The sequence below is a fragment of the Podarcis gaigeae genome (assembly GCF_964106915.1).
Source record: "Podarcis gaigeae genome assembly, chromosome: 6".
Taxonomy (NCBI): domain Eukaryota; kingdom Metazoa; phylum Chordata; class Lepidosauria; order Squamata; family Lacertidae; genus Podarcis; species Podarcis gaigeae.
In genome coordinates, this window is record NC_139682.1 from 18757576 (window position 1) to 18772307 (window position 14732).

General features: G+C 44.1%; 1 protein-coding gene across 6 annotated transcripts in view; it reads left to right on the forward strand.

The window, feature by feature from the left end:
- RIPOR3 (RIPOR family member 3) overlaps window positions 1-14732 on the forward strand; it is a 113594-nt gene that overhangs the window by 56238 nt on the left and 42624 nt on the right. For all 6 annotated transcript variants that reach the window (XM_083744177.1, XM_083744176.1, XM_083744178.1 and 3 more), the window contains 6 exons: window positions 2663-2809; window positions 6983-7061; window positions 8271-8294; window positions 10376-10429; window positions 12786-12935; window positions 13951-14014. In XM_083744177.1, coding sequence (XP_083600303.1) covers window positions 2663-2809; window positions 6983-7061; window positions 8271-8294; window positions 10376-10429; window positions 12786-12935; window positions 13951-14014 — 518 coding nt within the window. The remainder of the gene's footprint in view (window positions 1-2662; window positions 2810-6982; window positions 7062-8270; window positions 8295-10375; window positions 10430-12785; window positions 12936-13950; window positions 14015-14732) is intronic.

Consider the following 14732-nt stretch of genomic DNA (forward strand, 5'->3'; position numbering starts at 1 on the left):
AGTTAGTAAAAGTCAGGTACAAATCGTCAAGTATTCCAAGAGAGGGAGAAACTAGCCAGGAATCTGTCAGAAAAAAGACCACCTTCAACAGAGATTCCCTGGATTGCCTTGATTTGGATAGGTGAGCAATGCTCAGTGGTTCAGTGGCTCTTTGTATTTACACAGCTACATAGTATTATGCTGTAAAAGATACTGAGTTTTTTTGTTCCATGTGGGACTCTTAAATTAATGCAACTTGTTCTGTCCTGTGTTCCAAAGGAGGAACAAAAAATAAGTTGGTTTAGCAAGGAGGGCAGAAGTTTAAAGATTTAGTTTTCTTTATCTTACAGAGAGGTAAGATGACTCACTGTTTAAGTAGAGAGAATGATAGGGACTTTTCTTTCTTTCTTTCTTTCTTTCTTTCTTTCTTTCTTTCTTTCTTTCTTTCTTTCTTTGAATTTCTCTCTAGACAAATAGCGTACAACCTAATTCTTCTGAGTGGTAGTTAATGCTGGTCCTACTCAGAGTCGCCCCATTGAAGCTGAGGACATGACTAACTAAGGTTTGCTAATTTCAGTGCGTCTGCATAAGGGTCTGCATAGGAAGGGGGGATGGTGGGGGCAGACTGCACCGGGTGCCCTCACTGAGGGGGGTGACATTTGGTGCACTGCCTGCCCGCAACTCCCAAGCCTCCCTTGAGCCGTCAGGGTAAGGGAGGGAGCTGCTCCACTTTGCCGGCAGCATTCCCCTCTTCCCCCTTCATTTTGACAGCTTGGGGGAGCTTGGGAGTTACGAGTGGACGGTGCGCCAAATGTCCGCCATGGGTGGCTTGCTCCGCCCCCAGCTGCAGGGCGCGCGCGCCGCTCCAGGTACCCGAGCGGCTATCCCGTACCTGGGAGGGCACCTTCCGCACCACACCCCCTTGGGAGTGCGCCTCCCTGCCCTGGGCAGCGTGGGCATATGCTCCGCCGCTGGGTCTGCTCTGAGTAGGACTTAGTAGGGTGCCGCCCACTATGTTTAACTGAACGTAGTCTCAGTGACTTCAGTGGGGCTTACTGTCAAGAAACTGTGCATTGCGTAAGTGAAACAGATGCTATTATCCATTAACATTGCAGTCAAACGCCGCAGTAGTTTAGGCTGTGATCCTATCCCCACCTACTTGGGAATAAACCCCACTGAATTCATTAGGACTTCCTTCTGAGCAGACATGGTTAGTATATTCTTCCCAGGTGGCCGTTGGTTAGGGTACAGACCAAATGGCACTGGTTAATACATGGATTGAGGGCGTGTGTGTTACCTGTGGCTCTTCAGATGTTGATGGGACTCCATCTCCTGCCAGGCCCAGCCAGCATAGCCAATGATTGGCGGTAATGGGCAATGGAAGTCCAGCAACATGTTTAGGCAAGCATTCTCCTGATTTGAATCTCCAGATCTAATAGCTGTTTTAATAGTTTCAGTGGCTACTCTGTTTCAATGAGTTTGTTCCAGTGTCCATTTTAATCAGGGGTGCTTTTATTATGTGTGTATTTTGGTTATGTGTGTATGCTCTTATAATTAGTTTTACACTTGCAAACTGTTTAGAAGCCAGTCTGATGCAAGTATATAAAGAAACATGGAGATTTTTGCTAGCTTGACAAGGCTCCCCCCCTCTTTCCCATGCTACCCCAAAATTGGCTAGGGGTATGGGTTGGTGAACCCCAGACCTGCATACTGTGTGGCAGGGAGAGAAAGAGGCTGGGCGATTGTTCCATTTGGCGAACTGTAAAGTTTGCGAAGATGGAACATTCGTCATAGCGTGACGTTGAACTCTACCCCTTGGGTTTAAGTTAGCCATGTCCATGAATTTGAATGGGTCTACTCTAAGTAGGACTAATACTGGATACATCCTTTGTCTTTTTTTATAGATGAATCATTCTCTCTCTCTTTGGCAATGCTTAAATGGCTACTCTACCAATACTGTTAACTCTTCTGTCCCAGGGAAACAATTTATTTAAAAATGAAATAAAATAAAAACATCTCAGGCTTTTTTTTTGTTTTTTGTTTGTTTAATGCTGCTTGCTTGCTTGCTTGCTTCTGACTGCTGTTTTGTCTTTCAGTAGGTCTTATTGTAACCAGTTAGGAAACCTTTGTGGAGGGATAGTGTAAAATTCTATCAAATAATTAAACAAACAAACAAACAAACAAACAAATAAATATTAAATTCTGGGGGAGAACTGGCAAGGATAGGAAGGTTTAAATCAGGCTTTCTCAAACTCGGCCCTCCAGATGTTTGGAGACTACAATCCCCAGCATCCCTGACCACTGGTCCTGCTAGCTAGGGATCATGGGAGTTGTAGGCCAAAAACATCTGAAGGGCTGAGTTTGAGGAAGCCTGGTTTAAATGCTCCAGAGGTACAGGAGTATCAGGAGGGTATGCGTAAAAAGCAACCAATGGGCAGCATGTGATTCCTCCCTGCGCTGGTTTTGGAAGATGTGTTTGTTAAGGTAGCCCTGTTCTCTTCCTAACCAGAACACACTTCGACTAGGTAGTATTTAATTTTTGAGTTAACATGCAGAGGATTAGGTTTTGGAATTAGGCTCATCTTTCTTACATCCTCATCATGGGCAGTGAAGCCAAGCTATTTGTGTTCTTGTTTAAATTCATCATGGTCTCCTCTCTCTCTCTTAATTGCCCTTTCTGCAGGAAGTCTCTCAGCAAAGGTTCTACGAGGTCTAAAATGTCAGTGAAATCTGCCAAGACCTATCCCTCTCTGCAGAAAGGGATGGTCATCTGGGATCCCAAGCCACAACAAGTGAAGAAGGTTTTTGAAGCTTTGAAGAAAGGACTCGAGTAAGGCTTTCTCTTCTCTCCCCATCCCAGCCCATTCCTTTTATCACACTAGAATGTTGGAATATGCTGTCTTCTCTGTGTTAGCATTTACTCAGCTGCTGCTAAGTGCATTTATTAATCATCATTATTATTATTTATTCAACTTATGCACCGCCCTGTACCTGGAGGTCTCAGGGCAGTTCACAACAAGACCACAACATATAAAATCAAGCCAAAGGCAATAACCCAATAAACACCCCCCTTCAAAGCCACATTCTAAAAGGGTCTTGGATTTATTCACTGTCTTCTCTGTATTAGCATTTATTCATCAACTGCAAAGTGTTGTATAGCATAAGGAAATAACTCACCCTGTGCTTCAGGGCCCTGCAGGGAGATATGCCTTTTCTTGGTACTTTTGCAATAGCTGAATATGGTTCCTCAACCAATATTGACAACTGGAAAGTGTCTGCTTAAATGGGCGTTTATGGCTGGTGGATGCTAGCTGCTAATCATATTATGCATGGGTCTGAAGAGTAACTGTTTGCAGTTGGCCTAGTCAGCAAGAGAGACAAAGTTTGAGGAGGTTTTTGTTTGTTTGTTGTTGTATTTATTAGTCATATTTTCCACAAATGTAACTCAAAGAGACTTACAGGAACATTAAAAGCAAGTAAAAAGCAGCCTAAAATACTCCTTGGTTACATTTATAAAAGGGCAGATGTAGCTCAGCCCACCCAACAAAAAGGGTGATCAGCAGAAGAGGCCGCAAGCATAATTTACCCTTCAAAACAGGGTCCAAAAGCCTGGGTGAATAAAAATGGCACCTAAAAACAGATAGTGATGGTGCCAGCCTAGTCTCCCTAGGGAGAGCATTCTGAAATGGGGAGGCACCACTGAGAAGGCCTGTTCTCATGCTTTCGTCCTCAATACCTCTCTCAGGGAGAAAGGCCTCAGATGACAAATGCAAGGTCCAGTTTGATCCACGAGGGGAGAGACAGTCATACAATAGATTCATAGACTTGTAGAATTGGTATTGTGGTCCTGTGGAAGACTTTATAGATCAAATCCAAGATTTTGAACTGGGCCTGGAAACTAATTTGCAGCCAGTGCAATCATGCCAAGATGGCTGCTATATGGTCAGACTGTCTTGCTCTGGTCAGCGGTCAGGATTCTGCACCAGCTGCAGTTTCTAAACCACCCTTCAAAGCAGTCCCACCTACAGCCTTTTGCAGTCATCTCACCTTGAGGTATTCCTGCTTACTGGGAAGAAAGAGCCTTGGGGAGTTCAGTGGAACCAAGAAAATGTACACATGGCCATTTAAATTGTATTTTAACCCGTATTTTAATAAACTGGTTTTTGTTTGTTTGTTTGTCCCCCCACATTATGCTTTCTTGTAATTTTATTGGTGTTAGCCACCCTGAGCCTGGCTGGCTCTGGCCAGGGAGGGCAGGGTATAAATAAAAAATTATCATTTATTATTATTATTATTATTACTCAGCCATGTGGAGAATGCCCAACGGATAGTAGTCTGGGCATGTTTAGCCTGGAGAAGAGGAGGTTAAGGGGTGATATGATAGCTATGTTCAAATATATAAAAGGATGTCACATAGAGGAGGGAGAAAGGTTGTTTTCTGCTGCTCCAGAGAAGCGGACACGGAGCAATGGTTCCAAACTACAAGAAAGAAGATTCCACCTAAACATTAGGAAGAACTTCCTGACAGTAAGAGCTGTTCGACAGTGGAATTTGCTGCCAAGGAGTGTGGTGGAGTCTCCTTCTTTGGAGGTCTTTAAGCAGAGGCTTGACAACCATATGTCAGGAGTGCTCTGATGGTGTTTCCTGCTTGGCAGGGGGTTGTATCCGATGGCCCTTGTGGTCTCTTCCAACTCTATGATTCTATGATTCTAACAAGGTAGAATCATAGAATTTTAGAGTTGGAAAGGACTATGATGGTCTTCTGGTCCAACTCATTGCAATGCAGGAATCTTTTGTCCAACGTGGGACTTGAACTCACAACCATGAGATTAAGAGCCTCATGCTCTACCAACTTCTTGCCACCAATATCCATTGAGGGAAAGGATTGTTGTGTTATAATTAAAGGTAGCGCTGCCCTGATCCATGCCTTATACTTTTAATTTGACAAACACTGACACCCCCATATATATATATGCCAAAATCGCTAGCAATCATAAATAAATAGCTAGCTGTTCAGCTCCTGAATGGCTTTCTTGGATAATAAATTTCCTTTGATGCAGGTAGCTACTTGTTTTGTGTTATCTTTGCTTGGCTTGGGAATTTATGAAATAAGAGCAAGCTAACCTTTCGCTCCAGTAAGTTTACTGCGCTGCCGCGTTTTAGAGGTTGGAGTGCAGAAATATTTAAACTAGCTTCGGACACTGTTCTTGTGTTAACTGGCAGATGATCAAATGGCTGGGTTCTGGAGGAACAATGTGTCTCGGGTGGATGGGTGGGACTGTCTTTGCAATGGTTAGAGGGAGGGGAAAATGCCCCCAAAAGTAACTTGGAAAAGGCACAGGCTACTTAACATAAACACATTGACCTGTTTAGGTTCTGCATCTTGTAAAGAAGCACTGACTGCATCCTTTTTTAAATACAAGAGGAGAAAATTGAGTTATTCATGTCTGGTCTGAATTAACTCACAAAGTTAGAGGAATGTGAGCCTAGGAGGTTTTTGCCCCCTGGGAGCTAACATGGAGTTTTGAGTCTGTAACTATTACTTCTACTTTTTGTGTATTTTGGGGGGGGGGTGTGTCGTCCCACTGTACCCAGCAGGAGCTAAGAAGCCAGAACCCTGAAGGGTAATTGTTCAGTGGCAACAGGCATTCTCCATTTCATTCCCTTGATTTCCGCGGACTCTCCAAACTAGCAGTGGAGTAGAAGAGGGGTAAAATGGGAGAGTGAAGTTCTAGGGCTTTATTCAGCATTGCAATGACAGCATCTGTTGAGTGCCAGGGAACCCTCCTTGCTTTGGCAAATGAATGAAGTAATAAGGAGCAGTGGTGTAGCGTGGGTTGTCAGCACCTGGGGCAAGGCAAGTAATTTGCACCCCCTAACCCGTGGATTTGCGCCCCCTAACCCTAACCCCCAGATGTTGCGCCTGGTGCGGCCGGCCCCCCCCTGCACCCCCCACGCTACGCCACTGATAAGGAGCCTTTAATGTTAACAACAGATGAAAGAAAGAAAGAAAGAAAGAAAGAAAGAAAGAAAGAAAGAAAGAAGATAGGTAGATTATCATAGAGTAAGGTTGGGGAACTGGGTCTTTCCAGTGGTGGGTGAAGTGGATCTGGATTCCCCCATCCTTCCCAGGCCTACTTTTACAGGTGGGCCAGACTACCCACCTGTCAATCACCTGGATGTCATAATGGTATCAGGTGATTAATACCTGTTAAAGTAACCACCAATCAACCTCCTTTGAAGATGTGCTGGAATTGGAGAATGAGAAGAGTAATTAAGCAGAGGCTGGGTACTTTCCTCCTTTTCTTTGAAAGGGTTCCTACTTCAGGCTAGCCAATTAAATTAGAACACTTCATTCTAGGATTATCAGCATTTCTAATTAAAAGCTGAAAATGTTGCAATACAGCTGGTTGAATATCTTTTTTTTAAAGCTTAGTTTATTATTATTATTATTATTTTGCATGTTTAATTCATTCTATAAACATCTGTTCTAAGCTGTTCCTAATGTTTTGCTTTTCTTGGGGGCAAGTATATACATATGTGTGAAGATATAACCTTCCCATGCCCAATACTCTTCTGCATATCTCCCACTTCCCTAAAACATTCCCCTCTGATTTATGCATAGTGGGTGGCGCTGTGGGTTAAACCACAGAGCCTAGGACTTGCCAATCAGAAGGTTGGTGGTTCGAATCCCCGTGACGGGGTGGGCTCCCGTTGCTTGGTCCATGCTCCTGCCAACCTAGCAGTACGAAAGCACGTCAAATGCAAGTAGATAAATAGGTACCACTCCAGCGGGAAGGTAAACAGCATTTCTGTGCGTTGCTCTGGTTTGCCAGAAGCGGCTTAGTCATGCTGTCCACACGACCCGGAAGCTGTACGCCGGCTCCCTCGGCCAATAAAGCGAGATGAGCGCCGCAACCCCAGAGGCGGCCATGACTGGACCTAATGGTCAGGGGTCCCTTTACCTTTACAATAATCACATCTGATTCTTCTCTTCCTGTAGTGAATATCTGGAAATGCATCAGGCTGAGCGGGATTACCTCTCAGAATGCCACAAAGATACAAGAAGAAACTCAAGGCTGGTAAGTTGTTCTCTCTTTCTAACTTCAATAACTTGCTGGTAGACACTGTAAACAAAGAGTAGGGAACCTGTGGCCTGCCATATTTTTATAGGACTCGGTCTTGGCATCTGTGGTGGCACAGAGCTGTGTGCACCACTTGTTCCAAACATTGAGCCTTAACTTCATGCTTTATACATGACCGGGCCAAACCGACATCTAAACAGAAAGGATCTTCTGTTGCCCCACTCCAATTTAGTCCTAAATCATAGGAAGGATAAAATATATTTCTGCAGAGCCCAGCCCTTTTATCTCTTGCTGGCGCTGTGGTCTAATCCACTGAGCCTTGGGCTTCCAATCAGAAGGTCGGCGGTTCGAATCCCTGCTACAGGGTGAGCTCCTGTTGCTCGGTCCCTGCTCCTGTCAACTTAGCAGTTTGAAAGCATGTCAAAGTGCAAATAGATAAATAGGTACCACTCTGGCGGGAAGGTAAACTGTGTTTCTGTGCGCTGCTCTGGTGTCAGTGTTCTGTTGCGCCAGAAGCGGCTTGGTCATGCTGGCCACATGGCCCGGAAAAACGCCGCCTCCCTTGGCCTGTAAAGCAAGGTGAACTTTACAGTTGCGACTGGACTTAACTGTCAGGGGTCCCTTTACCTTTACCTTACTAGTAAAAATAGCTTATAGAGCTGCAACAACCCTGCCTTCAAAAAAAAAAAAAGGTACAGCCCTTTGGACAGAAGAACTTCTCCTTGCTCCCTTCAAAGGACCCACTGAGCTCAGACAGGCTGCAAAAAATGGGTTCTTTGTGGACACCTTCCAGACCATGTGGCTCTTGGGATGGAGGCCAGAGGTTTCTTACTGCTGTGGCGGTGAAAGCTTTCATTCAGGCCCACCTGGACCACACAGCTAATAAAAACGCAAACACCCTCTTGCAATTAAGATGCTGGAACACAAGGAGGAAGAGCAGATTTCTGCATAAAAACAATATATTGAAACAATAAAACCAGAACTTTTTTCTGGGGGTGCTCAAAGGTTTGCAGTACCAGCAACAACTACCCTCCCCAAAATGTTAAAAGTGTGGCAGTTACTGTAACAACTTCATGGTGAGTACCAGCATCTTTTTTTTTAAACCCCCCCCCCCCCCCCCGCAAATATAACTCTTTTCTAGCACTGCACTGTATGAATGTGGATATAGTAATCTGGATGCTAAAATTTAGCACATTTCTCTTTCAGGCTTTCTACTATGATTTGGATAAGGTAAGAAATTTATTGATGGATTCTGTTTTACTTTTGTTTGTTTTTTTAAAAATCAAGCTTATTGTGTTTTATGTAAGCTACTTACGGATTTTTGCACATTTAGTAGCATAAAAATATTATTAATGATTATGGAAATTGGCTTAAGGTGACTGAGCATGTGTGCACTGCAAGCAGCACAAGGTCAAAGAGCCATATTTAAAACCATTGACAGACCTTACTCTCCCTGACTACCCCCAAATATTTGCTTGAATGCTTATGAACATTGGAGAACTCTAGTGGCATGAAGGCTGGGCCTTGGCGAGTGAGAGATTCTGGTTGGTGCTCCTTGGAGCATGAGCAAGAATGCAAAGGAGATCCCACAAGCCTGCATCTAAAGTACCAACTTCTGGAACCTATCTGTATGCAGGGGTCAGTAATTCTGATCTGACAGGGCCTTCTTTGTGGTAGCTCTCAGACAGTGGAGCTCTCTCTCAGAAGTGTGCAATGTGCATGCCTAGATGATTGTTGGCATCTGTCTGTATGGAGAGCAATGGAAGAATGTGCCATTGAGGGTAAAGTCAAACTGTGGGAGAGTATGTCTATATGCTGTGGATTTTTTAGCAGGCTTTAAAAATCCATCTTTCCCAAAGTATTCCCCCCCCCCCAATTCTGTTATAAAAAAAAATTAGTTGCTTTGCTAAGCTTTTATAGCTGTTATGCTTCATCTTTTAGTAATTGTCAATGCTACTCAGTGTTAGAAACTGAAATATGAAAGCGAGGAGCTAAATGGACCTTAAACCTAGGTTATGGGTGCAACAACGAAATGGCTAGGTGCTTTTTTAATAAAAAGAATACAAAGCTGAAAATGAATGAACTGCAGCTAAAATATTATGTTCATTTTTCACATAGTCTAGTCCTTCCCCTGCCCCCCCCCAATATTCTTAAGAGGGTCTCTTTTCCAGTCTTCAGAGAGTAGCTGGAAGTGGGGAGGCAGAAAAAGGTCCTCCTTTCCTTCCACTCTGCACTTTTAATCTGAAATCTTAGGTGCAGTACTGTGCCCAGAGCTCAGAAACGGCTTGCACTAATGAAATTCCCTGTTGCAAAATGGGAATTTTGAACACTGATGCTACTGCTTCATTAACTTTGTTTATAGCTCAATGGCTTAGCGTGTGGTGCTGATAATGCCAAGTTTGCAGGATTGATCCCCGTGTGGGACAGCTGCATATTCCTGCATTGCAGGGGGTTGGACTAGACTCCAACTATAAAGGTAAAGGTAAAGGGACCCCTGACCGTTAGGTCCAGTTGTGACTGACTCTGGGGTTGCGGCACTCATCTCGCTTTACTGACCAAGGGAGCCGGCGTACAGCTTCCGGGTCATGTGGCCAGCATGACTAAGCCGCTTCTGGCGAGCCAGAGCAGCGCACGGAAACGCCGTTTACTTTCCCACCAGAGTGGTACCTATTTATCTACTTGCACTTTGATGTGCTTTTGAACTGCTAGGTTGGCAGGAGCAGGGACTGAGCAACGGGAGCTCACCCTGTCACAGGAATTCGAACTGCCGACCTTCTGATCGGCAAGCCCCAGGCTCTGTGGTTTAGACCACAGCGCCACCCGCGTCCCCTTCCAACTGTACAATTCTGATTATTTCAGAATCTTGCATTTCTTCTACATGCTGGAGGCCAGTCCATTGAAGTGAATGGGGCCCTACCCTACAACCAGTCCAAGGGGGAACATTTGCCTTCAGCTTCTTTCTGAAGAAAGAACCTGCAGCTTTTTCTATCTCTCTTCGGCACTTCAGTTTTTAAGCGGTGTTGCTTTAGTTGTCAGGCTGAGTTGATCGGCTATGTGGTGGAAAGGTGACAAAGATTTTAAAAAATTAAAATAAAACCTCGCTTGGTACAGGTGACAGTGGTAGTGACCGAAAATTTGGATGCAGTTAGTCCTCATTGGTATGCCAATACTGGTTCATTGTAGTCTTTTTAAAACAGCACCACATGTTTAGGCAATGTCTCATGGTAACAAGTTAAATTCTTTCCCAGCAGTGCAGTGTTTGGTGATGTATAAATAACCTCTTGCATGTCTTTTTGTCCCTCCCTTAAAAGCAAATCCGCTCTGTTGAAAGGTATATCAGGAAACTGGAATTTCATATAAGCAAGGTAAGGGCTTATATTCTCTGTCTGCAAGGTTAATGCCATGATATAAACAAATGTAGGGCAGGAAAAAAAATACTTTTTGCCATAGTCTGTTTGAAGGCAAATCACATTAGGTGCTTTCTAAAGCCACAATAGCTCTCTTTGCAAAAGGAGGAGACCTTCTTTTCTTTTTTCTTTTGCGGTGCCTCCATGCAGAGTGATTACTGAGCGCAGCCCAGGTTTAGCCTGTAGAACCAGTTTGGATGCCCTGCCAGCATATTTGGAAGAAAGCAAAACTGCTTGAGGTCGGAGAGAAGGGAAGGAAGGAGCCATTATTAGCTGCATGACAGCTAAAAGAAGGTGGCCTATCACTCTTGTGCCAGGCGATTCCCAAACTACAGAAATACTGTATATATATTCCTCTCTCTATTTTGCTGGATTCGTGACTAGTTCATGAGGACTAGTCTAATTCAAGACCAAGAGATTGCTCCCGTCCTATTATATTCAGCCAAGAATAAATGTTAAAAGTATACCATCCTCCACTATTCAGTTAACAGCAGAAACCTTTTCTGTCGAGATCTGGGTTTGACTTGCTCTGATTTCATGTAAACATTTCATTGTCTTTTGGATATACTCACTGCATTGACTCTGATGAAGTAATCTGAGGAAGAAAAGGTCTCTTTCAATAACTGTGTTGGCCATTGCACTTTGCAGCACTTTGATGGCTTCCACTCAGTGGTGCCAAGACTAAATATTCTTGTAAAGAGGCACAAAGGCAGCATGGCATCATGCCAAGTTTATCTGTCATGCAAAGAATTGTTGCGTGTCATGAGCAGGATTGTGCCTGACATCAAGAGGGATCAAATGCCCTTAACTCTTAGAGACAGGACCCGGTAGGTTTTAAACGGTGCTCAGCAGACCCCCTTGTCTGACTACTTTAGAAAGCCAAATAAAGGATTTTAAAATATTTTGTGCAGAATTACCCATTGGTGCTTTTGTTGGCTTGAGTGAGGAGTATGCCTTCATTAAGGGTTTATGGATTTTATTGGCCTGAAAATTAGAGCAAACTGTGCTTTAAGGTTGCATATTACAGTGGTATAGTTGTTCCTCTTTGGCATAAGCATTTTCATTACTGCCATATGCACTCAAATTTTACAGCTGGTATAGCATCCTGTTACATGTTAGATTGATCCCTCCTTATTGCCACAGCTCTGAAAACAGGCTTTGTTTGTGGGTGCCTGAGTTGGATTTGAATGTGGACAGTAGGCCAGGTTTATTTAGGCAAATTGCCCTCTCCTCAGTCAACCAACCTCCCAGGATTTTTGTGGGATCAAAGGCCGGTTCCCACATTGTCCTGTCTTCCACATCTGCCTTGCCAACCAACCAGGTGTTCTCCAGGTGTCTCTGGATTATGGCTCCTGTCTGTCCAGCTTGGTGTGCTTTCTAGAGTTGATGGGAGTTGTAGCCCAAAACACTGGAGTTTGGTGAAGGCTGCTCTGTGCCTGGCAAGATGGATTGAACCTTGGACTTTGGTGTTGTCCCAATGAATAGCATGAGCCGAGGCCTTTGCAGATTTCTTCTCCCACAAGAAAGTGGGTAGTTAGATTGCAGAAGTGTCCCAGCTCAGTTGCAAAACATTCATCATGCCTCAGGTTCAATCCGTACCATCTCCAGCTTTAAAGACCTTGGGTAGGGTCTCTGCCTGAAACCTTTGTAACACTGATGGAGTAGACCAGTGTTTCCCAAACTTGGGTCTCCAGCTGTTTTTGGACTACAGTTCCCATCATCCCTGACCACTGGTCCTGCTAGCTAGGGATGATGGGAGTTGTAGTCCTAAAACAGCTGGAAACTCAAGTTTGGGAAGCACTGGAGTGGATCAAGGGTGACTAACCTGTGCACCCCCTGCAATTGTTATTGGACACCCATCAGCCTCAAGTATTCAACAAGACCCGATCTTGACTTTTCCTACTTGATTTCGCTGAGTATGATCAAATCAAAGACAATACTTTCAGCTCCCATTGGTTTTTGTCGAAGAGAGCGCATGCTGAACGCTGCAATTCAGAGAGTACCTTGGATTGTAAACTTTTAAAGAAAAACTCCATTCCTATAAAACAATTGGTTTTATAAGACTGTTTTTACTTGCAATGTTTCCATATATGAGCTCTGGGAACGTAAGAAGCTGTGCCGGCTGGCAGTGGTTCTGTAAGGTTTCAAGCAGGCGACATTCATAGCTTTATCTGGGTAGACCAGAGACTTGGACTTTTTGCATTCAGAAGCATAACTGTAAGGTGTCAAGCATTATTGAAATCAATGGGATTTGTTGTAGTTGTTGGAATGAATTGCAATCTTTTTACCTTTCTTCCCCCTCTTTTTTAAAAAGGTAGATGAATTATATGAAGCTTACAGCATCCAGTGCAGGCTGAGAGATGGTGCTTCAAATATGAAACATGCCTTTTCCATGTCTCCGTCCACAAAAGCATCAAGAGAGAGCCTGGTGGAACTTTATAAAAACCTTCAAGAATGCACAGAGGTACAATTACTTTTGTATCTGTCAGTTCTTCGTAATCCGCAGGTTTTTTGTGTGTTTTATTTTAACGTTGACATTGACTGTTCTTGAATGTCACCCTTGTAAAATCTGTCTGGAGAGCACTTATTACATTTATATTCTGCACCGCCTAATGAGGATGCTCTGAAATGTGTGATTACATCACTCTTATCGGCTTGATGCTGGCGAGTTTGCAACGTGATCAGTATTAATTTTGCCAAGGACAATATAAAGGTGTACTAATGTATGTTTCTTTTCTACCAGTCTAATTTTCATGGCTTCCCCACAGAATCATGGGAGCTGCATTTTGGTAAACGGGCTAAGATTTGTGTCAGAGATCCCTAGTCTCCCTCTCTGCAGAATTGCAGCTCGCAGGGTCCTCTGGGGGAGACATAATTACCGTTTAAACAAATTAAACAGATTTGAATCTGTGGTGTGAATCTCCTCTTAGCTGAATTTAGGACTCTTCCAAATTCTGTCTGTTGTAAGCAGATGAAAAACACAGGAAGCATTTCTGGGGAACCATAATAAAGGAGTTGCAAGCTTACCTGAAGAAGATTCCCCCCAGTTTAAATGTCCAGGAATTTTATTTATTTATTACAATTCCTTTTTGCATGGCTTGCATTGTGGTATGTGAAATGGTAATGAACTTGCTTAACTACTTCCAGGAAAGATTTTCTTTGTAGGTTGAAAATCTGCCAGCTCTTGCCTTTTCCATACATGTCTATGCTGGGATGAGTCCAACAAGTAACTTAACAGGCAGAAAGAAACCAATGCATGTTGGTCATTTTGGGTTGCATTTAACGGAGCATTCAGGAGATCATTCCATCAGTGCAACAATTCTTCTAACCACCTGGAGAAGACTGGGGGACAGTGGGTTACGGGAGGGGAGAGAATTGGGGAGACCCTGTTGCACTTGTGCTAATTGGTGCCTAGCGCAAATATTTGACCATCACTCTGAAATGCTAACTTGTGCTCAGTGCTATTTTCTTTCTTTCAGGATATGTGTCTGATAGAGGGTACCCTCGAAGTGCATTTGGGAGAGTTTCATCTGAAGATGAAAGGTAAACCGAACTTTTTACTTAGGGGTTTGGCATCAATGGGCATGAAGAACAAATCCTGGATTCAAGAACAGAATTGTTGCATCGCTTCTCTTTTCCACTACTGCCCCCTTGAGAATAAACCAGTGTAGTTCTCAAACCAGCCATTAGTTTTTCACTATAGATGTTGCCTATAGATGGGATGAGGGGACGCAGGTGGCGCTGTGGGTTAAAGCCTCAGCGCCCAGGACTTGCCGATCTAAAGGTCAGCGGTTCGAATCCCTGCGGCGGGGTGCGCTCCCGCTGCTCGGTCCCAGCGCCTGCCAACCTAGCAGTTCGAAAGCACCTCCGGGTGCAAGTAGATAAATAGGGACCGCTTACTGGCGGGAAGGTAAACGGCGTTTCCGTGTGCGGCTCTGGCTCGCCAAAGCAGCGATGTCACGCTGGCCACGTGACCCGGAAGTGTCTCCAGACAGCGCTGGCCCCTGGCCTCTTAAGTGAGATGGGCGCACAACCCCAGAGTCTGTCAAGACTGGCCCGTACGGGCAGGGGTACCTTTACCTTTACCTTTATAGATGGGATGAGGCAGGTTTTTACGAAACTTCCATTGAGTCTTCTGCCAGTAGTTGAATAGCATCAGACATCTTCCGAGTCAAGAAGCCAACCCACTTTTGGTGGGTTCTAGTAGTAAATTGCTACCATGTATTAATCATATATAGTGGTTTAGAGCAGAGATGTGAAA